This window comes from Pyxicephalus adspersus, chromosome 5, assembly GCF_032062135.1.
Source record: "Pyxicephalus adspersus chromosome 5, UCB_Pads_2.0, whole genome shotgun sequence".
NCBI lineage: Eukaryota > Metazoa > Chordata > Amphibia > Anura > Pyxicephalidae > Pyxicephalus > Pyxicephalus adspersus.
Window position 1 is genome coordinate 129,651,570 of NC_092862.1, and position 23,655 is coordinate 129,675,224.

Sequence of the window (23,655 nt, forward strand, 5' to 3'; positions counted from 1 at the left end):
AGCTTATGTGAAATTCTCATAGCTTCTTTGAAACAGGGATTATGGTTATGATAAATTATTTTTAACTTTTCAAAAATATTGCAAAATGTGTTATCAGTCAGTGTTCCAACACCCTCCCAAATCGCTCCACCAATGCCAAGTTCACACGGGTCCTACATCTGTTCAGTCCATACTTTGAATGTCCTCCAGTTGAAGTAACTGTAAATTACATAATCCTGACAAACTTTGTAGTGAAAACTGAGCTGAACCTCTTTCAGACCTGTTGACTTGTGGACTTATTATAAAATAGCAAGTAAAAGTTGTTTGCTCGCCTTTTTTAAATCTGAAAAAAATTCAGTTACTAAACTGAAAACTTCCTGAATGAAGGTTGCTACAAATATTGTTTCAGTTCTCTTTTTGTGAGAAATGTTATGCAATTGTGCAAAACAATCAAAATAGGCCAAAGTTGAACAAGTAATTTATATAATGCACGATACCTAAAAATAAGTCACCTATAATATTTACAATAGTATGGCTGTACATGCATCATTTCTAGTAGGTCCCTGTTTTTTCTTAATTGATGCAGAAATTACAAAGGAAGGGAAAGCCTTAGTTCTTTTCTGCACTAGATTGGCTTCTCCAGCTCTCTAGATTTAGGGCTTTGGGCAACTTTTTGAAAGCTTTGGATAGGTTCAATTCAGGATTACATTTATAGGGGTCATATATAATATCAGTTGCAGATCTACATATGCTAACACAATGGGCCTGATTTATGAAAAATCTCACACACTGGAGAAGATAGACTGTCATAGGGAAACCTGGGTGATCTAGCAAAGCTAGAGTGGATCTAGCTCAGTATTGAAAACATTTGTCAACTAACAGCATATTGATTTTAATAAATCTATTCCAGGTTTCCAAGATCATCCAGGTTTTCCCATTATAATCTATTATCTCCAGTCCTGGAGAGCTTTACTAAATCAGGTCCAATGAAGGGGACAGAAGATGGGCTGAAGAACATGTTCTATTATTGCATGGTGTCTGTATCATATGACAGTAAAGCTTCATATTTATACTACTTTTAGCAAAAAAAGGTCTGCTTTACCTGCTAACCTTAGAAAAATGCAAATATGTCATGGGGAACATGAGAAGTCCTACTTAAATTGTTAATTTACTAGCTGGCATACGCAATGGTTTCACTGACTTGAACCACATTCACAATTCATTCTGAGCAATCAGAAAGAAGACAGAAGTTCATTAATCCAATTAATTTTAAAATGGTCAGCATTGCCAAATAAGTAGCATTTTTAGATGGAGAGGTCAATATGCATTTAACCTATAAACACACATATTGTCTGACACTTACTGCTTGCAAATTTACAAATTTCCATGTCTCTATCGTTGGGTTTTTGTTCACACTAAATGGGTTTTGCAAGTCTATGGGCATGCAAAAGTCACTCGAAGCAAGAGAAATGTAGATCAGAAAAAGGTCAAAGCATGCTAACACAGGATAAAATGGGCCATTATCATTCAGCTAGCTATAAATAATCAAACCACTAATGGTTTTCTTTTTTATCTGACTGGTTCACAAATATACATGCTCAGATCAGAGTGTGCACACCTATACCTATTGAGGCTGGGGGTGCTGATAGATCAATTGAAGGTAGCCAAAGATATGATCCTTGCTGCTGAATTTGGCAATGATCATCATACCATTGGTAATGTGTTTTGTTTCTAACTGCTGATGAGAAAGAGTTTGCAGTTGGATGAACTGCATTGTATATAATGATTGATTTGCTGTCCAGGATTCACAGAAGAAGAATGTTGTACTAAACAACCTTCATTTCCTTCTATAGCATCAAAATGCATGGAACATTTCCCACAATCAAATGAACATAAATAGCTTTTCACTTTGCAAATTTATAACTCCTGACTTTGTTAGAAAGTGTATTCCTTTCGGCAAAAAGACTTTGGACTTGTTGGTACCTTTTCTTCTGACATCTCAGGATCAGGTGGTGGAGGTGGGAGGTCCATTTCCCATTCACTAGGAGGTGGTGGTGGTAGGTAGGATAGGTCATCTGTGGAACCAGTGGGCAGATCATGTGTAAAATCAGGAATATCATATGCAAAGGTGGCTACATTGGAGGCTAAAGCCATGCTGGGGTTAGTTTGATTGTTTACTTTCATTTCAGCATCTTTGCAGTCAGCCACAAGTTCAGCCATTAAGGCATCCAGGTCATTGTCTTCTAGAGTGTTCAGCGATTCTGCATAGAGGAACATAGAATCTGGTATATTATTGAACATACTGTCAAGGGTGTTTTTGGCTTATAAGTGCACTTGTGTTGTGTTTATTTGGGTTGCTGTCATTTCAGACCTCTTCCATCAGATCTCCCTTAACCTCCACCTACTTTGCTCAGCTTTGATTCTGCTTACAGAGAGCCTAGGGTGATAAAGCCCATAAGGTTACAAAGAGCTAAACCAAGGACTAGGGAGGAAGAGAAGTTCAGATTCAGGTCAATGGGCCTGATTTATTAAAGCTCTCCAAGGCTGGAGAGGATAGACTTTCATCAGTGAACTTGAGTAATCCAGCAAACCTGGAATGGATCTGGTCCAAGATTCAAAACATTTGCTAGCAAATAACAAATGACTTTGAAGGAATCCATTCCAGGTTTGCTGGATCACTCAGCTTCACTGATGAAAGTGTATCCTCTCCAGCCTTGGAGAGCTTTAATAAATCAGGCCCAATGAATCACTAGGTAGTCATGCCGAAGTCAAACTGACATTCATGGAGTTAGCAAAGGAAGATCTCAGATGTTTATTCTGAATAGTTCCCCTTGAAAGCAAATTGTTTTGCAGTTTCAATTAAAATCTACTTTTATCATGTTCAGGTATAAAGTTGAGGAGTCAAAAAGCCTACAGTCACTTTTTAGTTGTGCGCAGCTTGAACCATGCACATGTATTTAGACATTTCTTGTGTTTTTGTCTGTGGATGAAGGTCCCTAACACTACAGTATTCCTCGGGGCTGGCCAATACTGTACTGACCCAACAGACTATGGGTGAACAGAAGCCACCATACAAACACACACCCATGAACCATCATGCTGTGTCTCTATTCAATAGCCCAGGGATGTTCTGATGTACTGTGTCTCTTCTAAAGTTTTATTTCAAGGCTCTGTATTTATATGAAGATATGAAAATACAAAAAAAAACGTTTATTTGTATTACTTAAGTCTTCTTCTGAAAGTGTTTCGGAAATCAAATCAAGCAGAATGCATGTGACATAAAGATCCATTTATTGGGCTCACAACGTGAACACCTTTATGCACTATTGGTAACTAATACTTACCAAAACCAAATAAAAGGTTGCTGTCGGTGCTGGCTTTGGAGGTTGTGGGGGGTGGAAGACATTCCATATCCAAACTCTGTAATAAAAGTAAAATAATATCAGTATTGTCTTTTAAACATCCCATAAATTAGTTCACTAGCCTGAATTTTGAAAGTTAATAGGATTGGGTGTTCCTAACCAATCAGTAATCTATCCCCTTGACTTTACAGTGAGATTTGACCTTTAACATATCCTTCAACATTTGTAGATATTAGGCCCGATTAAAAAAAATAAAATTATGCAAGATTGGAGAAAACAGGCTAGAATGGATCTGGTCCACGAATGAAAGCATTTGCCAACTAATAGCAAATGAGTTTGTAGAAATATACTCCAGGTTTGCTGGATCACCAAAGTTCTTCCATGATAATCTTATCCAGTCTTGGAGAGGTTTCATAAATCAGGCCTTTTATGTATATATGCTGGTCAGCTTGGGCATTGAAATTATGGGGTTGATTTATTAAAGCTCTCAAAGGCTGGTGAGGATACAAATTCATTGGTGAAGCTGGGTGATCCAGCAAACCTAGAAAAAATGGATGAATTTAAAGTCTTTTGCTATTTGCTAGCAAGTGTTTTGAATCCGGGACCAGATCCATTCCAGGTTTGCTGTATAACCTAGCTTCACTGATGAAAGTGTATCTTCTCCAGCCTTGGAGAGCTTTATTAAATCAGGGCTAATGTCTTGATATTTGAATTCCTTCATCTTTTGATACCTAACATTTTTCACACTCATCTCAGAACCTAAATAGAGTTGATGGCCTTCCACCTACCCTATGTCACAGTTTTCTGACTTGGCTGCTGAGGTCAGAAAACTGCCTCCTGGGGAAAGTGAAGAATGTTTAGGTCCAGCCTTACCTGAAAATACCAAGGACATTGCTCAAAATAGTTCACACATTCTAATATTTTGCTGGACCTCCTTTAGAATTGATTACTGCACGCATTTGCTGTAGTATCATTTCAATAAGCCTATGCAATGTTACAACATTTATTTCAACTTAAAGAAGCATTCAGTTTTCACTGAACCATTGAACCACTTGGACCATTGCGTAACATATTCTCCATCACATCCCAAAGATTCTCAATCAGATAAAGGTCTTAACTCTGTAATGGCCAATCCATATGTGAAAAAGATGTCTCATGCTCTCTGAACCACTCTTTCACAGTTTGATCCCTGATGAATCCTGGGATTGCCAGCTTGAAATATGCTCATGTTATCAGGGATGAAAAAATCCATTGATATAAAATATTGGTAATTCAGTATAATCGGGTAGTCAGTTAAATTGGGTATAGTTTTTAAGTTTATAAGGTTGCTAAGCCTAGACCTGTCCAACTGATACAACCACTGACCCAACAAGCTTGGGGACTTTTTTTTTTGTCAAGGCAGTGTATTTCCAAGGACCTAAACTGATATAAGCATTTAAAGAGAGTATTAGTGAGGGTTATTAACAAAATAACCCAATCCTTTGCTATAATAAACAAAATGAAAGGTCAATTTTAAGCATATATTTACATAATTGTGTTTTTACCATAAGTTACCAACTTTTACCCAAGAAACTGACTGTAATACATTGTGAGCAAGACTTTTTGAGTGTCATCCCAATGCACCTTGCCAACACAATGGGCCTGATTTAAGAAAGCTCCCCAGGATTGGAAAAAATAGACTATCATAGGAGATTTAGATGGTCTTGCAAACATGGAATGTAACTGGTCTGGGAGTGAAAACCTTTTTCAAACTAATAGGAAATTATTTTTAAGAAAACAATTTCAGATTTGCTTGATCACCCAGGCACTTCCATGATAGTTTATCTTCTCCAGACTTGAGGAACTTTAATAAATCAGGCCCAATATAAGACGCTATAGGTCCATTAAAAATGTGTTGTTGTATGTTAACCTCTTAAACATGAAATGGCTGCCTTGCCCGACTACACATCAACACACTTCAATATATGGAAAAACATACACAACAGAAATGTCCAAATGGGCCTTAAGTTGTCAAAGAAAAAAAGAATATCTTACAATTTCCCCAGGTATAGCACTTTTTCTATTTATTTTCTAAAATTTGTACATGAGCACCCCTATAGTCATTGGCTAGATTAGGGCCTTGGTTGGCTAATAACTGAAAGTTATTTTTACCTGCTCTTTGCAAGCTACCTCAGATTAAACCATGGAAGCCACACCCGTGTCCTCTACAGGCCTTTCCTCTTTACATCTGCTTTATTGAGCATGTGTTGAAATCAGAGGTTTGGAAACATGGAAGTTCTTGCAACAAGAATAAAAAAGTTTTCAAATCTTTCACTTGTATACAAAAGCAACAACACATGTTGACATCTTTTGGATTAGGCCTTGAAATAATTTGGACAGAATTGAGAGTAAATCTCTTGTCTGTTTTTGGCGGTGCAGGCATACAGCTGCTCCTTACAGTTAGCTGCAATGATGTCACACCAACTCTTACAATTTGAGGGGAGGCAGACAAAGTGAACCAATTTCTTTCCTTTGAAATTTCTTCACTTTGTCAATATTTATCCAGTCTGGAAAGTTTTGTGGAGAAGCTCCTATGAATGAAAAATAAATGAGGGATTGTCTTCATGTTGTGTTTGTGTCCTTTTTTGCAATAATATGACTCACCTGTGTTAAGAGGTCCATCTCTCCTAGCAGATTACTAAACATTTCATCTATTTCTTCACAGGTCTTCTCCATCTGAAAGAGAACATTTGTTCCATTATAATTATGTATATTAATTAGAATCGTTTATTTAGCATATATCTTTCTTTACTCTGTAAAGCAGTTACATAATATAAAAGGCTGTAAGTATAAATTCATTGCATATGCTAGAAGACATTTCAAATCTTTAAGTCAGCAGGTGAAGAGCGACAGCCAGAGGCATAGCTACAGTCCTATGGCCCCCTCTTGTATGGCAACTCTTCAGCACCACTGATGGTCTTCTTGCTATAGATCTATGGGCCCCAGTACCAAAATTTAACAAGGACCCTTCCATTTAAGACAAGCACCTTAACATGTGGCTTGTTTAAAATCCAACCACTACATCTGGACCACCCCCAATTTCAGATCAGAGTCCCCTATATCACTTCAGAGTGTCCCCCACATCAGTAGCCCATCCTTACATCAGATCCCTACATTCACATCCGCAGCCCCCCCAGGCCTCTAACAATGTGAACCCTCAGCAGTGCAATCAAGAGTGTAACTTCACTGGCTCCTTACTATTGTGTATGGAGCCAAAAGAGGAGATCCTCTGGTGAAGGGGTGTCCACACTTAGGGGGTGACTTTTTTGAAAAACTCCTGTGCACGCTAGAGTTTACTTTGAAAGGCAGGGCTCCGCGATCTACTCGCATTGCCTTTGCGATCTACTGGTAGATCGCGATCCACATGTTGGGCACTCCTGCTCTAGTATTTTTTTTCTGGTTCTGACTAATGTACATATCCAAAACAAAGCCAGGAAGAAGTCAATAGTAGAAAATCTCCTCTTCCAGCTCTGTGTCTAATTGTCAGTGACCGGCAAGTGGTCATAAGGAGGTCCCTCAGACCTTACAGGTCCTCTGGAGTAAGGGGCCCAGTATTAATTCAGACCTACAACCCCTGCTCCTACACCACTGTATTTGGCTTACTCCAAACTTGAACAACAAGAATTCCACTACTTATAGAAATGAAAAGCTTAGGGGGATCAGATCTTGTAAGCACACACCTACAAAAAGAAATTGTATATCCACAGCAGATCATGCGACCATTTTGACCAGCATCCAAGATTACTGTACACACATTGTCGGCCATTGCTGTTGTTGAATTCCATATGATTATCATAAAAACATTCAAGAAAAGTAGGCTGTTGTTGTGAGAAACATTGAGCAAATTATGTTATGAAAGCATTGCTACTTAGCAGAAATGACTTTGGTAGAGTGATGAAAATCACATAAAGAGCAGTCAGGTGTGCCATATTGGTCACATTGCGATGCTGATACATTAGCATTGCCCCATCCTGCAGTACTTGTTTGGAAAAAAACAGCAGCACAAGCAGCAATACTGCTTATGGAACCTGATGTCAAATAATAGAAGGTGATAAAGCAGAAGACACCATTTGTGGTAAAAAGAATAGCTGCAAAGATATATTCTCTAATAAAAGGCTACTTAACTAGTTGAGGGCAAATTCTGTGCATGACTACCACAATTATTTGTGAATGTCACCAATGCTTTTGGGATTCTTTTTTCAATGTGACTTTTCACCCTTGAACCAACAGCCCACCACCAAACACAGGACACAGTAGAGGGAATTATTGTGCAATGTTATCCTTTCCCTTTGCAAACAACTTTGCACAATTGTCATCCAATTTTTTTTTAGCATGCTGGATCCGTTTTTGTCTTTTGTTGATGCTTTGATTTTTGTAATTGATGGTCAGACATTGTGGTCTATGATCATTTTCAGATGGCTTTGTTGTAGGTGTGCATGGGTCATTATTAGAGGGCAGCTGGGATAGAATCTCTAACTTGTCCAATTCTTTGGTATCAGGCCACCCACAAACATGGAAACACCACTCAGTATAGCATTCTTCATGACTATGAATAGATTTAATAGTAAGAAAAAAGCTTCATTGATTGCATATGGATAACAGGTACACTATGTAAAAAGCTCCTGTAAAATTTCAGACTCTTAAAAAGCTTGTTTCCCTAAAAGAAAAGTACCATGTCTTTATGTGTTTTAATGAAGTTGTCATACTTCCCACATCTTAATCTTATTTAATGTAAAGGCACGCAAGACCAAAATATATATGAAGAAGGAGAGAACACATATGTTTCTGTTAATCCACATATGGTGCTGCATGCCTTCCTTATATTTTATAACATTTTTTTTACTTCATGAAATCTTTTTATGCTTATTATATTTACCCAGAGAACTTGATATCTCAGATCATAATCGCTGTTTGGTAACAAAAAAATGTAGTTAAATGCCTGGACACCTGCATTTGTTAATCTTAATATTGATCTTCACTTAAGTATGCAACAATGGTTATTTATATGTCGGCTCAAAAAGCAATCATTCATAAAGCTGCTTTGTTTGAAGAATTTCTTTTTGTAACTGTTTTGGTGATCAAAGACAAAGAGAGTTTTTGGCTTAACAAGTATCTGTTACCACATCTGCTTACTATTACATGTTATTATTATTATTATTTAAAAAATGCCACTACATTTCATGCGTGCATTTCAAAATAGATCTGAACATTGCTGAACATGCTTTTATTATTAAAGGGCAACTTTAACTGTTAAAACCATCCCAATTTACTCTTCCAGACAAGCAAACAATGGTGAAGTTAATGACATGAGTGTAAACCTATGAGATATGAATATCAAGTTCTATGATGCCTCAGTTTTGGGTTACATAATCAGAAGCCAGCATGTTAGGTGATCCAAGGAAATGACACGATGTGTGCTAATGTCATACACAGGTTATATTTAGCTTTATTTTCACCCAAATTGCTAATTTCCAATGCCTACTGAAAATATCAGACCTAGCTTTAGAATTTCGACTGTTTAAATTGAAGCTGAACAAGGCATCTAAAGAGGATCTATCAGTTTACCCATTTAAGGTGACAGGGCTTTTCACTTTCCACCACCTGACCCATTTATTATAAACCCATGCTGTGCTTCCATAGTAGCCATTGCAAATATTTTGGTTTCTTGATGGACTAAGAATTGAAAATCAAATTTATAGAAAAAAATTACAAATAGGTCATTTTCATATTCTCCCAACCACATGTTTTTGGGATTTGTGGTTTATGCTAAAATTCCCTTTAAATTGCCATCTTTTTAGTTGAAACAGTTGACCAATGAACTAATTCATCTTACTGACAAAATAGCAGGTACTAAATATATATATCTTTGTTCAAAGCTGTAAAAAAGCAATTGTGGAGCTTAGTAAAATTTCTTTTACACAGAAGGCAGAGAAGATTACATCTTGAATTATAGGAATTGCTTGTGGGGTGGTACAAAGATCTTCATAGGTCAACAAAGGACAATAAAATGATCTAAGTGGGTGTAAAACTATATATATATACACAGTTCTCTGCATAACAAAGACTGGTATAAGTGTAAATTACTGTGGGCAGACCTATTGCCTTGAACTCATTGAAGGCCAGGTATGATGCTGTACTTAATTCATACTCAGCTATTTTATGGCAGCCACTACTTAGCATGTATGAAGTGTAACCTTATGAAATGTTGGGCCTTTATATATCTGCTAGTGATCATGGCAATACAAAACTTTGATCTACCGTTAAAGCACGTATCGTGTTATGTCTGCAACAAGAAGACATCCTGTTGTGTCAAGCATGAGAATTAAAGTGAACTTTTCCGTTCCCTGTGCTTTGTGTACAAAGGAGTATTTAAATATACAGTTGTTTTAATCTCACAATACCAATAACAATACATAATAATACTGGTATATGCTGGAAGCAGGAGCAGTCCTTTAACACCCTGGGTCAAGAAGGCCAAAAAGTGTATATATATATATATATATATATATATATGTTCACATTGGATGAGGATTCGATTTGTTCACTGTGTGGGAGCCAGATCAGATGAAAATGGACATACATGTACGTGGGTAGGGCAATTCTGTTGAACAATACAAAAATTCAGTGGAGCTTAGTCTGGAAAGTCAATACAAAAGTCAATACAAAAGCCATAGCTAAAGAAAAAAGGTTAAAACAATTTTTTGCATGTATCTACAAATACATGTGAAACTTTGGTGCTATGTTCAGGTTCTCTGCTCCAAAGCTGGAACGGAGGTATAGCAATGAATAAACTGAAAGCAGACATGCCTTGTGGTCACTCCTACAGCCAGATGCCAGAAACCTAACCTCGCTCAAAGCAGCTGAAGACCCCGGGTGACTATTTTATCCCCCAGTAAAGGACACACTTCCAGTGTGTATGCCCATTTTATCTATGAAAGAAGCCATGTTTGTCTTCTAAGCTGGACTTTAAACATATGACCTGTTATGTCTAATGATACATCTTGCAAAGCTGCTACAGTGGTTAACTCCTAGCTACAGTACATAGCAAATGGTAATAAACTGATATACCTTTCCTTAGGTTGGTAATAAAATAACTGTCTGTGGGAAATATTCTGGCCATTGTTCCACCCAAGATATAGGAAATTATAATGATCACAGAATGGGAGTGTGGAAATTGTGAAGGTTGTATGCGAGCTTGTAGGAAACAGAAAATACCTCTTAGTCATTGATACCATGTAGTGATGTCAGTAGCTGGACAAAGCTGTTAGCCACCCCGTCTCTTCATTCAGTATAGCAGGAAACAGTATTAAGGGCTAAGTGTTAACGTAGAAAAAATTTTACTTAGTAAACTGAAACAGTTCTTTACAACACGTTTTCTTGTTGTCCTGATGAAGGCAGCCAAAAATTACATTATATTAAATGTCGGCAAACTTTTATGGCCACTAAGTCATTTCAGGGGTGGGTGGAAGCATACTAGGCCCGACTCTGAGTTCCGCCCCAATGGCTCCGCCCCATCAGGGACCGCCCCCTGAAGTGGAATCCCTCTCCTCCGTGTGCATTATACCTTCAGGGAGCTTTCCCTATTTACTGCGGCGGTGGAAGTATCAGGCCACAAGGAGGTTGCACCAGAGCTCAGGCGGCTCCGGCTTTGGTAGTTCCTAATGCCCCCTGGCAGATCCGACCGGCATTAGGCCGCATCGGCCAGTGGGCGTTAGGCCATAACAAACTACCGGATAGGCCGTATCTGGCCTAAAGGCAGGAGTTTGCCGACCCCTGGCATTGATTATACTGTGCTGCTATGTGACATCACAGCCAGCCATGCCCTAAGCCCCCCAAATGTGTAATGATGGAACGTTGCTGGCTAGAGACACCACAACACAGGTATCTAATTTTTTTTTTCATCTTTATCACCGTGTATCAAAATGAGGTAGGATTCAGCAAGTTTAAGTGACACCAGTGTTTTTTTGGCTATCTGCAATGATGATGTTCTTTCCACTTGCCAGACATGTACTGTGAGCTGTGGATATAGTAATTATACAAGGGGTTTCCTTAGGACCTGAAAGGGTTCCCCTATGTATAAAGGTTGCAAAAAACCAATGTTTGCGTTTTTCCTGGCATCCTCTCCCCCTTTCTTCCTTCCCCTACTGGCCAGATATCTGCACATGAAACACAATCAAGAAAAATATAACACAATAAACATGTAAAATATGATAGCCATGCCAAGATTACTTCTATGTTACATTTTAGCTCAAAATGAGAACGTTTTGCAGATTATTTGAATTACAGGATTACATCAATGTTTAAACGGTCTTCACGGAATAAAAAAACCTGAAAATAACTGCCTTTTATGTCATCTAAATTAGGAATAACAATATTATCTTTACCATGTGAGATTATCTTGGCAGGCTAATAAAAGTGTCCATATGTCCCACATGGTTTTAAAGTGTAGACGGTTGAGGCGGTCTGTTTATTTTGAGACAGTATTTGACTTTAATCCTGAAGTATATTTCAAACTTTGCCTGCACATCAGGCACATCTGTACAAGACTTCACATTTCCTTAACATATAAGGTGTTTGATGATTACCATGTAACCCCTCGTGTCCTGCTCCTAAGACAATTTTTACAAGGACCAGCTGTAGGGAGGCCTGATAATACAGAACATTCATTTATAACCCTAACTGCAACCCAACAGGAGTTCAATTTCTTCATCACTCTTTCTAGAACTAGAAAAAAGTTTGTAAGGCTTGACATTCACTTAAGGATATACAGCCTGGTCAACGTCACATTGGTGAGGTCATCTTTTCTACTGTCAGTATACTTATTCTAAGCACATGTGATGTAGAGCCTTATTGGCTTTATGTATTGTCTTTCCCTTTCCCAATCCTAATACTGCTGGGTATGAAAGATTCAAGTATTTACACTAGGTGCAAACCTTTCTTGATTTTGAATGAACAATATTGCATATTGTTCTTTTATTCTCTGCATGCCTGAAATTTAGATTTACCCTTTAACACAACCTCTTTTAATCTAACTTGGATTTAGCAGTAATTTTACGTGTTGAGGGCTAGTAGATTCTTACCATCTAGAGGAGTGGTACAACACATGGAATCTGTACACAGGTAGGTGCCAGTAAACATCATTACTGGGTAGGACATTTCCCAATGATATAGGGGACTATTTGTTCCAATGACTACAGACACAGGGGCACCATTCTTTTCAATGACCGATGAGACAGTGGCACCATTCCCTCCAATAACCACTGACACAGTGGCACCATTCATCTCAATGACCAATGACACAGGGGCATCACTTCTCCCAATAACCACTAACACAGGGGCATCACTTCTCCCAATGATTATTAACACAGTGGCACCATTCCTCTCAATGACCAATGACACAGGGGCATCGCTTCTCCCAATAACCACTAACACAGGGGCATCACTTCTCCCAATGATTATTGACACAGGGGCACCATTCCTCCCAATAACCACTGACACAGAGGCATCACTTCTCCCAATACCATTGACTCATGGCTATCATTCCTCCCAACTGTATAATGAGGATTCGCCACTGATGCAGGGTAGTTATTACTCCTACTCACAACTGATACGTAGATTGGTCTGTAAATGAATGTATTTAGCTTTCAAAAACATTTTTATTCTTTCTGATGTAACAAAGTCAATTGGTTCAGGTATTGGACACACCTGTCAAGATGGGTAGGCCTAAATCTGTAAAAATTCAAGCCTGGTTTGGCCTGTGTCTAAATCAAGTCATATACTGTAGACTAAGATAAAAAAAAGGTCAAAATTGGTATTTATATTTGATAATTCTTTAAACTCTAAGGCATCTATTTATAAATGTAGGATTCACCCAACTTGAAACTTTACACATTCTGCACATTGGATTCAACTGGAAAATACGGAGATCAACTTTGACTTGTGGATTTTCTAATTGAATCCAAAGTGAATATATGTGAAAAATTTAGGGCAAAAGTTGCATGACTAGATGAAAACATTTTTAATATCTTCATCATTGGGCAGCATCGTTGGCTCAGTGGCTATCGCTTTTGTCTTTGCAACACTATGGTCCCAGGTGTGAATCTTGGCCAGGATGCCATCTGTAAGGAGCTTGTATGTTTTCCCCATGATTTGCATGGGTTTCCTCCCACATGCATCCTAAAAAATGCCCTCGGAATGTGTTAATGACATATGATTATGGTAAAGACATTGGATTGTTTGCCCCTCCGAGGTACAGTTAGTAATATGACTATGGACTTTGTAAAGTGCTAATTAATATGATGGCACTATATAAATACAAGTTGGTAATCATTTAAAAGAACACTCAAAACCCATTTTTTCAAACTTGCCACCTTCTTCTGTCTTTTGAAACCGTCACTACTTCCCACCACTACATATCCCCCTCCCATTGTATTTTACAGCCCCCACCTCCTAGATTGTAAGCTCTTCGGGGCAGGGTCCTCTCCTCCTGTGTCACTGTCTGTATTCGTATGTCATTTGCTACCCCTAATTATTGTACAGCACTGCATAATATGTGGGCGCTATATAAATCCTGTTTATTATTATTAATAATAATAATAATAATATTAATAATAATAAATACACCCCATGATGCATTTATAGTCTTTAATTTGACAGTAAACATGCTTACTTATAACTGACATATAAAACAAACTATGCATTTAATACAATGTATAATATGTAATGTATTTAATTTGTAAAAAAAAAAAAAATGCCAGTAGCTGGAAAGGGGAGGTAACAGTTAAAGCCATTACAACTGTACAGCGTTTCTAAAAACCACACACTGTGAAACAAGCATGAGTAGGGTGTGCCTTTGAGAAAATGTTTTTATGTTAGGTTACCATCTCCGCATTTCATGGTTCTGCTTTTTGGAACACCAAAAGGGTGAGGCTTACCAAAGGATGTATTATCTTTTTTTTTTTTTTACTAAACAAAAGTACATAGATACAAGTGGACAGTTTACACTTCAACCTAAAACATAAAACACCAAGATACATGTGATTACTTATCAATACAGCACAAATAGCAAATTTAAACTAATAAATAATTGCACAATTAAATTATTGTAAAGGATATTTAATACACGCCCTTCTCATTTATGTAATTCAGTTCTTTAAGTCATAGACGTGTAGCACACCATTGCTCTAGATGCAGGGTAATAGGATTATTAGGCAGTATTTATATAACACCAACATATTATACAGCACTTTACAAAGTCCATAATCATGTCACTAGCTGTCCCTCAAAGGAGCTCACAATCTAATGTCCGCACCATAATCATATGTCATTAATATAGTCTAAGGTTTTTTGTTTGGGGGGGGGGGGTCAAAAGCCAATTAACCTTGTTGCATGCTTTCTGAATATGGGAGGAAACTGGAGTACCCAGAGAAAACCCACACAAACATGGGGAGAACCTGCAAACTCCATGCAGATGGCATCCTGACCAAGATTTGAACCTGGAACCTGGAGTTGCAAAGACCACCTCTGAGCCACTATGCTGTTATGGGTTCTTGGCATGCAGTAGACAGTATGGTCACAATCTCTTTATGCTTTTCAAATGTTTTATTGTTGGCCCTCTAGGTGATGGTGCGAAGATACCTCAAAATAACTGAACGAACAGTGCATAAGTTGTATTTGCCTAAGTTTAGTTTTTTTTGCTTGATCCTTTAAAAGCAGTCAGCCCTGGTACATTGAGCCTATAGCACCAGCCAAGGACTCTTCAAGCCATCTGTTAACATTCATTGGTACCCCTGTGGCTGTATGACTTTCCCACTTGCCTGGGTTCAGCAGCATTAGAGTACTTTAACATGGAACAAAACTTTATCTGATTATTATTATCTTGTATTTCTATAGCAGCAACATAATGTGAAGCAATTCCATAGTCCCGTCACTAACTGTTCCTCAAAGGGGCTCACAATCTAATGTCCCTACCATAGTCATATGTCATTAATGTAGTCTAGGAACAATTTGGGGGGAAGTCAATTACCCTTACTGCATGTTTACTTCTGAGTGAGCAACTAACATATATTGGCCCTACCCATTTCCCTCTTCAGTGCTGGTGCTGCAGAAATTCAGAGAATCCAGAGTGCTATATCCTGGGATAGTTTACCATTCACTGTAGGGATTTCTTTGGCAGGGAATGTTTTTAATTCTGACAACCATCAGCCAGTGGTGTGGCTTTGTACCTCAACCAATAATTTCAATGGTTAGTAATAAGCTCTGCAGGGAGAATTTCTATTGACTCATTGTAACTCCCCACTGTAAGATGCAATCTGAGCTCTACATCAGCTTGTCAGGCTTCTCAGGACAGAAAGTTATGTTACATTAATGGAAAGTGAGGAAAATATTCCTATTAGGGTCACAAATGAGAAAGTTTAAAAAGAAAAATTGATTCTTTCCTAGGCTCCAGAGTTAAGCAGTGTAAACCTATAACATCTTTGTCACTGGAAATTATGTTTCATGATTGTTTTCAGCCACAAAAATTGACAGATGAACAAACAATGGCTGTACACACCAGGCCGCTCTGTACTATTGAGAACGGAGGTCAGAGAACAAGCAAGCTGCATCCTGCTGTGCTCTTCCCCAATTACTTGTTCAGCGGTCATTCACTGTCGGTGAGTCATGGATCCATTAGGACAGACCCATGAACCACTTTGGGTGACCACTAGTGTTGGTCGAATATCTCACTATTCGATTTGACAGCTATTCGATCGAATAGGGGGATGTTGTTCCGGTGATCAAACGTCTAATTTGAATCCCATTAAAGTCAATTGGGGGAAAATTCTGGGTATTTTTTGGGACTGTGTAGAACTGCAAAAGCAATCAGGGGAGCGGAGCTGACAGATCCACTCCCCTGATTACTCTTGCAGCCCTTTACTAGTTGTATGTGTTCTTGAATAGAGTTTCTCTATCCAGAGAACACAGGAGTCCCACAGGATCCCTGGGCACTAGAGGCTAAATGGGGGCAAAGTCTCCCCATTCATTCACCTCTAGTGCCCTGTGATTGGCTGGGGAAAGGAAAGTCCCAATGACGCTTAAGCTGTCATCAGGATTTACCTTTCCTCAGCCAATCAAAAGTGCTCATTTAACCTCTAGTGCCCGGGGATCCAACACTTACAGGAGGATTCCCACAGGTGTGCAGCTGTGGGAATCATTCTGTTATTGTAGGATAACCTAAAAAAAAATCAAAGTTAGTTACACAAATCACACACATTCAATAAATTACTTTAACATTAAAGTCTCTTTTTTTTACACATTCTTTTACACACAAATTTTCAAAATCAAATCCCATGTTTTTCTATGTCTATCCGAATTCGAACAGCCATATTCGGCTTGAATATAAGGACAACCCAAATTCGAACACCAACACCGGTGACCACTGTACCATGTGTATCCTCTTCTCACCCAAGACGAACCTGACTGTTCATACTGGACAAGAATCATCTGACATGTGTACATAGCCTTGTGATCATTTTGACCGGGATTCATACCCTTGAGTACTGGCAGTGTGCCTTATCCACATTGTGGTGCCATTCATTTTAAATGTACCTTCTCCTAGAACCTGTGTTGGATTGGTCTGCATTGCATGCCTGTGTTGAAAAAAAAAGATGCATGTAACTCTTCTCTCCACTCTGGTGCAATGGCAGCTATATGACATGTATTATATTATTAACATGTGTGAATGATCCCTTCTAGTTTTAAGATTGAAATTTCTATATATGAAGCAATAATAAAAGCTGTGCCCCTTGAGGAACTTACAGAGTAACAAAGCATGTGATTAGCTATAGATTGTCTCATGCAAAACATTTATGGGATGCCAACTGTAAATGCCCAGTTAGCTGAAATGTATATGCTTGGAACTGATCATAAAAAAGGCTTATTGTTTTCTGCCAATTTACAATTTTTACTTCCCATTTTGTTGAAGAAAAAACACTTTGTCTAGATAAAGAATTTTTAGCCAGACATACAGTCTGAGAGAGGCACTTTCTCCAGAACTGGTCTTGTGTGTAAAGCAGAACTCCAAGTTTTAATGATATACACATGGGGTAAGGATTATATTTTGCATATCAGCTCCACAGGGAGCTACTTGTCATTGAAATCCCTGAAGACTCATATGAGGTCAACAAGTATGCGAAACTGGGCACTTTGAGTAAAAGTAGCCTAACTGCTGATGTGTACCCCAAAAATTTCTGAAATAGTGAAATATATGCAATATAATTAAAGTTATTACCCCTAAACTTTTTGTCTCCTCCTAAGTCTAGAAATCTGTAAAACCCGATGCTAAGCTTTCCAGAATATGTAAGCCCAATTAAAAGTTCCAAATATTTCCAATTTGGAGGAACGGTCACTATGTCCTTCTCAGTTTTCTTTTTTGGTCTAAATAACTTCTATAAAGAAACCATATACCTCACACAATTGTTTTTTGGACAAGACTTTTCATCCAATCAGTGTTTCTTGACCTTTTTAATATGGGGTAAACCCATGTAATATATTTCAGGTCTTCAGGGAACCCAAGCTATAATTACTAAATCTATAGATCACAGTACATTATTGAGGTGGTCAGTGTAAAGAATGTCACTCTTACAGGCAAAAAGATCATTGGTGTCAATTAAACTGACCCGTAAGAAAATAATTGCTCAGAAATCCCTAGCAACTTCTGAAAGAACCCTATCTGAGTAACACTGGTCTAAAACAGCAGTCTCCAACCATTGGTCCGTGGCTCTGGCGGTGCACTCTGGCCAGAGCCGCGGACCATGTCCCCCCTACAAATCCCTGGCTCAGGTGTCTCAGGTCCCTGGACAGAACCTGCCCACTCTCCAATTGCAGGCTCAGATCTACGATGGGAGAGTGGGTGGGGTTATGTCATGATGACATCAATATGGGGGAGGTTCCTCCCCTTTAATTGACACCTGGCTCCCTGGGCATGGGCAGGCAGGAGCCAGTAATTTTAGTGGTCCGCGGGACTGAAAAGGTTGGTGACCACTGATCTAGATGATTGCATTTGTTCAGCCAAAAAGTGAATAGAAAAAGTATTGGGTAATAAAAAGTTCTTTTGGGTTTCAATAGCCAGTTTGATGTAGTTGTAAATGGTTTATATAACTGTTGCAATGGTGGGTCTTTTGCCATTCCCTTTGCAAAAAGATGTCCATCATTTTCATCTAAAAAAACAATGCTAAAATCTCCTATAAGGCATTTAATTTCATTAACAATACCCAATGATCCTGTCTAGATACGACATTTGCAGTTATAAGGTGACATTGATCAGTCCTTGCCCTCAGTTGTGCTCTTGTATTGTCATATTAGCGTCCCATGAAAACTACACAAATTGCACAGACATGGTCCACTGCTACCCCCCCCCCCCCCACTCTTCCTAAAAATGTCATGCAGCCAATGAGTGAATGTAAACAGGAAGAGTCCAAAGTATTGCAACAGGGATAATAAAAAAGTAAAAACAAGCATTTTAGTAAAAATAAATACATATCATTAAAACAGACCTGTCACCAAATGTTACTATATAAAAGGGGGGCTAATTTGCACAGTGTGAGATCAGGTGACATGAGCAGAATCCAGAAAAAGACGAAAAAACACTGACCTATTGAAATTGGTTCTTCTTTAAGTAATATTTACATCTTCTTGAACCTTTTCTACTTTAATTGCCAGTTATGGATTTTGGTTTTATATATGATTACATGATATTCTTGAAAAGTGGAAATTTTCACATTTTTTGGGAAGATTCCCTCTCTTTTTAACATTAGCCAGTAGGGTATGTTTGGAAGTCATAGGGCTCGGGGACGAGCTTGACTTTTATAAGCAGTCAAGAAGTGCATGTAGCACATAATAAGTCAGGATCTGCTGATTGTGTTAGCATTCACTCTTCACCAAAGGTAGCCTCTGCTTACCATATGCTTCTTTGAACTACCCAGATTTGTGACAGGTTTACTTTAAGCTGGTAACATTCATCATAAATCTGACAAACTTTAAGAAAACATAGAGCCCCACTGTTTATTTCCTAAATGAAACCACGAGCAGTTGTTGGGTGCAGCCCTGAGCCCTGGAGAACCATGGTGCCAGTATTGCTGCTTGGAGGACTGAATACCGCAGTGCAAAACATTTCACCCCCAGCTGCCAGCAAACAATGCAAAACAAAATTCTTACTCATTCATCAAAATCCACAATCTGCTGACAATAGATACATGTGTCACAAATGCATTAAACAAGCCTAAAGTTATTTATGACAGTGAGATAGTGTCTTGTTGGGGCCATATTATTTTGGTGCAAATATAACACGCCAATGCCTGCAGGTGTGAAAGGACAATGTAAAGATTTTAGTTTTGCTTCTTTTTAAAATATGATTATACTTTTTTTTTTTTAACACAATGTTTAATATTTTATTTTTATTACTTATAAAATTTAGTTTTTGTTAATAGATATTTAATATCGCAAACATTAATGACTAAGTATTTCCAGAGTTCTATGGGAACTTCTATGCACTATTTCAGAACCAATAAACATTAATTGGAAAATGATTTGTACATTCAATGTTTAAGAATACTTTATAGATGATTATGCATACATTTTAATGGAATGATAACATAAATACTATATAATGTACAATGTTCAGTACAAGTCTTATCTTTAGTAATATGCAGGTACCAAAGTGTAATAAATCACTTTATATAAAATACATCTCACAGGTCTTATCAAGCACTTTATGTGCCTGTTTTATTTTGATAAACCCAGCAGAAAGGTTACAGATAAAAAAAACATAGAGATAAAATACAGAACAGGATATTGAGACATACCATATCATAAATAGTCATAGATTACAGTAAGAATAGGTTCAGGCCTGATTTGAGAGTGTGCAGTCCCATTTGCATCCCCACCAGCCACTCAGACACTCTCACTGCAGCGTTGGTTCCTAAAGAACTGGCATCTGTAAATTTGACAACTGGTGGTAGTAAGCACTACCAGTAACATTCACTGCCGCCCCTATTCATTCCTTATGGAGTTGTTGCAGGAAAATGTTACCATGTAGTGTAGCGGTCCCCTGGCATTAAGGTAGCAATAAGCGTACCTGAATTCAGAAATTTTACCTTATTACTTTAATTCTCGACCGCCTAGGCAATCAGTAATGAATAGGAGTGCAAAGCCTCCCGGGATCCCTAGGTCACACATCCCGAGAGGCTCTTGGGTGCTCCTTCTGCACATGCCCCAGATTCAGGAGCCTTCTCGCTCAAACAGAAAAAATTACCGATCTTACGTATGCGCAGTGAGATTGGTAAATTTTTTTTTCATCCTATGCCACCCGATCTTGCACCTAGGTCGGGTGGCATAGAATGAAGAACTCGGAAGAAGAGCAGAAGATTGCAGTGCCCGCCTCCGGGATGAATGGCGGGACGACGCGGGACCTAATGCAGGACACCCCCGGAGTGATCGGACTGCCCTGCGGGATTGAAGGTAAGTGTATTTTTTTTTCCGGTTTAGTTACTCTTTAAACAGTCCAGGGCATGTTAGGATAAAACAGGTATCACACAAGTATTCTAACCTGTTGCTTTTTGCTTTGCTTTGCTTTGCATGAGCTGGTTGGAATCTTTAAAAATTATTCCGCCAGTAACACCCCTTTTAAAGGATAACAACATTCACTCACTGTACTGTATCAGGGTAAAAGAAACAGGTAACGTGAATGTCCTCTCCTCCATAACAGATTGAATAGGTTTTTTAGACCTCATGATATGAATGCAACACAGGCAGAAACATCTTAACATTTACCAAGATTTTTGGTAGGATGAACAGATATTTTTTCTGCAGTTACAACTTTTTTTTTTTGCAGAACTAAGGAGACCTGATAAGGGAAATGTGGGTTTATATACACATTTATGCTGAACTATGCAGCAATGTTTGTTTGTGCTGGTTAAAAGGCGACCCCCTTGGAGCTGTTTTGCAGAGATAAACTGGCAATGACAAACATCATCCAAGTGGGGTGCCCTACATTTGTAAAACAAAATTCACAAAGTTTTCTTATCACAGATCTGCAAGGCAACATTGCTATCATAGCACTGCAAAATTTCAGCATTGATTTAGAAAGTTTATAGCCATGAAATAGGGTTAGACTTTGCACATGAAGTTTTCATTTAAACTCAATCTGCTCTTACTTTAGGGTGATTTGACTGATCATAGATTGCAAAGCATTGAGAGTGAACATAGTTTTAAACTTTTATGGTAAAAGACCACAACATGCATCTTATTACTTTGATTAGTCAGGAAGCTTGTCTTTTAACCACAAAACATGTCGGTCATTGCAATGGAAGAGCCGTTGTACAGGACTCTCCACTGGCTTGTGTCTCCTGCCTTCCCAGAATTCTAGCTCTGTAGTCTCAGTCCATGTTTTCTGAATTCCTACCACATTTGCTGGCTCCCTAACCCCTCATTGCTGAGACATATAGTAATCTATATATTGTTTTAGCCCGATTTCAATTTTACTTAAAACTGCCACCATCCCCAAAAAGGTTCAAGACTTTGGTATTCAAAAATGCCAAATATGTGACTTTCACGGCAGTTAAATATAAAATTATTATATTTTAATTACATAATTTTAAAAGAAGTTTATACATGCCTCTCCCCATATAACAATTCAGGGGAAGTTAGATAACATCGTAACATACATGGGCTGAGTACATTGTACACTTTAGATATGTACGGATCATGCAACGCGTTTAGCAGACTAGGTCTGCTTCCTCAGGGATATAATTGGTACAAGCAAAGAGATGTATCAGCACAAAAGGCAATTCAACTACAAGTGCACTTTGTCACCTAGTATAGAGGCAGATACAAAGCAGGCCTAAAAGTACAACAACAGAGACAGCGGTATCCCAAATTAATCATCAACCATAGCATTCAATCAGTGGTGTTTATCATTTGAGTTTTTAAAAAATTTGCCATTCAAGCCATTAGAGCATCTATTGAACATCTATTTGACCATAGTATATTGTTGTTTTAGATTAATGTATCTAGTTCAGGAAACCAGGAGACTGCCATCATCTGTGATGCATCCATTGCATGAAGCAATAGGATGTAGTCAACTTTTATGCAAATTATATTCAAATTCCATGCAAAAACAGTGAGCTTGATTTATAAGAGCTCTCCAAGGGTGCAGAAGATTGAGAGAACCTGGGTGATCCAGCAAATCTAAAATCGATCTCATCCAGAAAAAAGAAATAAATTCCCGGTCTGCTGGATCACCCAGGTTGATCTTCTCCAGTCTTGGAAGGCTTTAATAAATCAAGTTTATTGACTTAGAACTGAGACAATACAACTCAAATTGGCTCAGTTTCTTGTAAGTGCATTTTGCATGTGATTTGCTGAAATTTCTGCATCTCGTTGACCATCTGTAGTAGAGACATAGAAGTCAGTGGAAGTAGCCATGGCCTGTCGCAGGGCACACAAGTGTAAAATGCTCCCAAAAGCTTTGTGCGCCAAAGAAACTGATGGAGAATGCAGTACTGGAATCAAAGGGAATTAAAAATATCCCTAAATTGTTTTACAGATTTAAAGTGTGAAAATCTGATTGCAACCAAAATGAAGCACTGGTCTCTATCACATATCTAAATCTTTATTGCACATATTCCAGAAGGTACAAATTTTGTTAAATTGGAACTGCCCAAAGAACCCCCCCCCCCCCTATATAATGAGCGTAGCTGTATGAAATGGAATATTTAACTGCCCCTGCAAATTATAAAATAGTTTTTCTATTTGCTGGCAGGGGTCACATGGCTTTAATTCTGATCCTCCCCTTCAACACAGATCAGGTGATCAGAGCTTTGGCATTTAGTCGTGTGAGAGGCACCAGCAAAAAAAAAAAACATAGAACTTCTGGAAGAAAAGTATATTTTTTAAGCATTTTCTTTTCTTCATTTTAATCTCATTACTTGGGGTTAATGTTCTTCAGAAGCCTAAAGTATCATTCCACTTTAAAACTGAGAAGTGATTTGTATGTTACTTTTGTATTATATGTTAAATTGGGCATCCTGTCCAAAATTAGTTACAGCATTTGCATATAAACCACACAGTTTTGTAATAACTGTAAATACCACTATTCTCTAACATCCACATTTTCACTTCTTTCTTAAATAAAATTAAATAAGCAAACCTAAAGTGAACCTGTCTCCTTACCAATGATCTTCAAACAAGATTAGTGCTAAAAAGCAGGTCCCACAAACTGCTTGCTTGAATCTCTTCT

The 23,655-nt window shown here is 38.2% G+C and overlaps 1 protein-coding gene across 2 annotated transcripts in view; it reads right to left on the reverse strand.

Moving 5' to 3' along the window:
• The window catches only part of APBB1IP (amyloid beta precursor protein binding family B member 1 interacting protein), a 71,010-nt gene that overhangs the window by 40,568 nt on the left and 6,787 nt on the right, over nt 1-23,655 (reverse strand). Inside the window, exons 2-4 of one of the 2 annotated variants that reach the window (XM_072412688.1) lie at nt 5,985-6,056; nt 3,324-3,399; nt 1,963-2,240 (exon numbers count right to left, since the gene is read on the reverse strand). In XM_072412688.1, the coding sequence (XP_072268789.1) occupies nt 1,963-2,240; nt 3,324-3,399; nt 5,985-6,056 (426 nt within the window). Of the gene's footprint in view, nt 1-1,962; nt 2,241-3,323; nt 3,400-5,984; nt 6,058-23,655 lie in introns of both variants that reach the window. The other variant, XM_072412689.1, reaches the window with a different exon arrangement.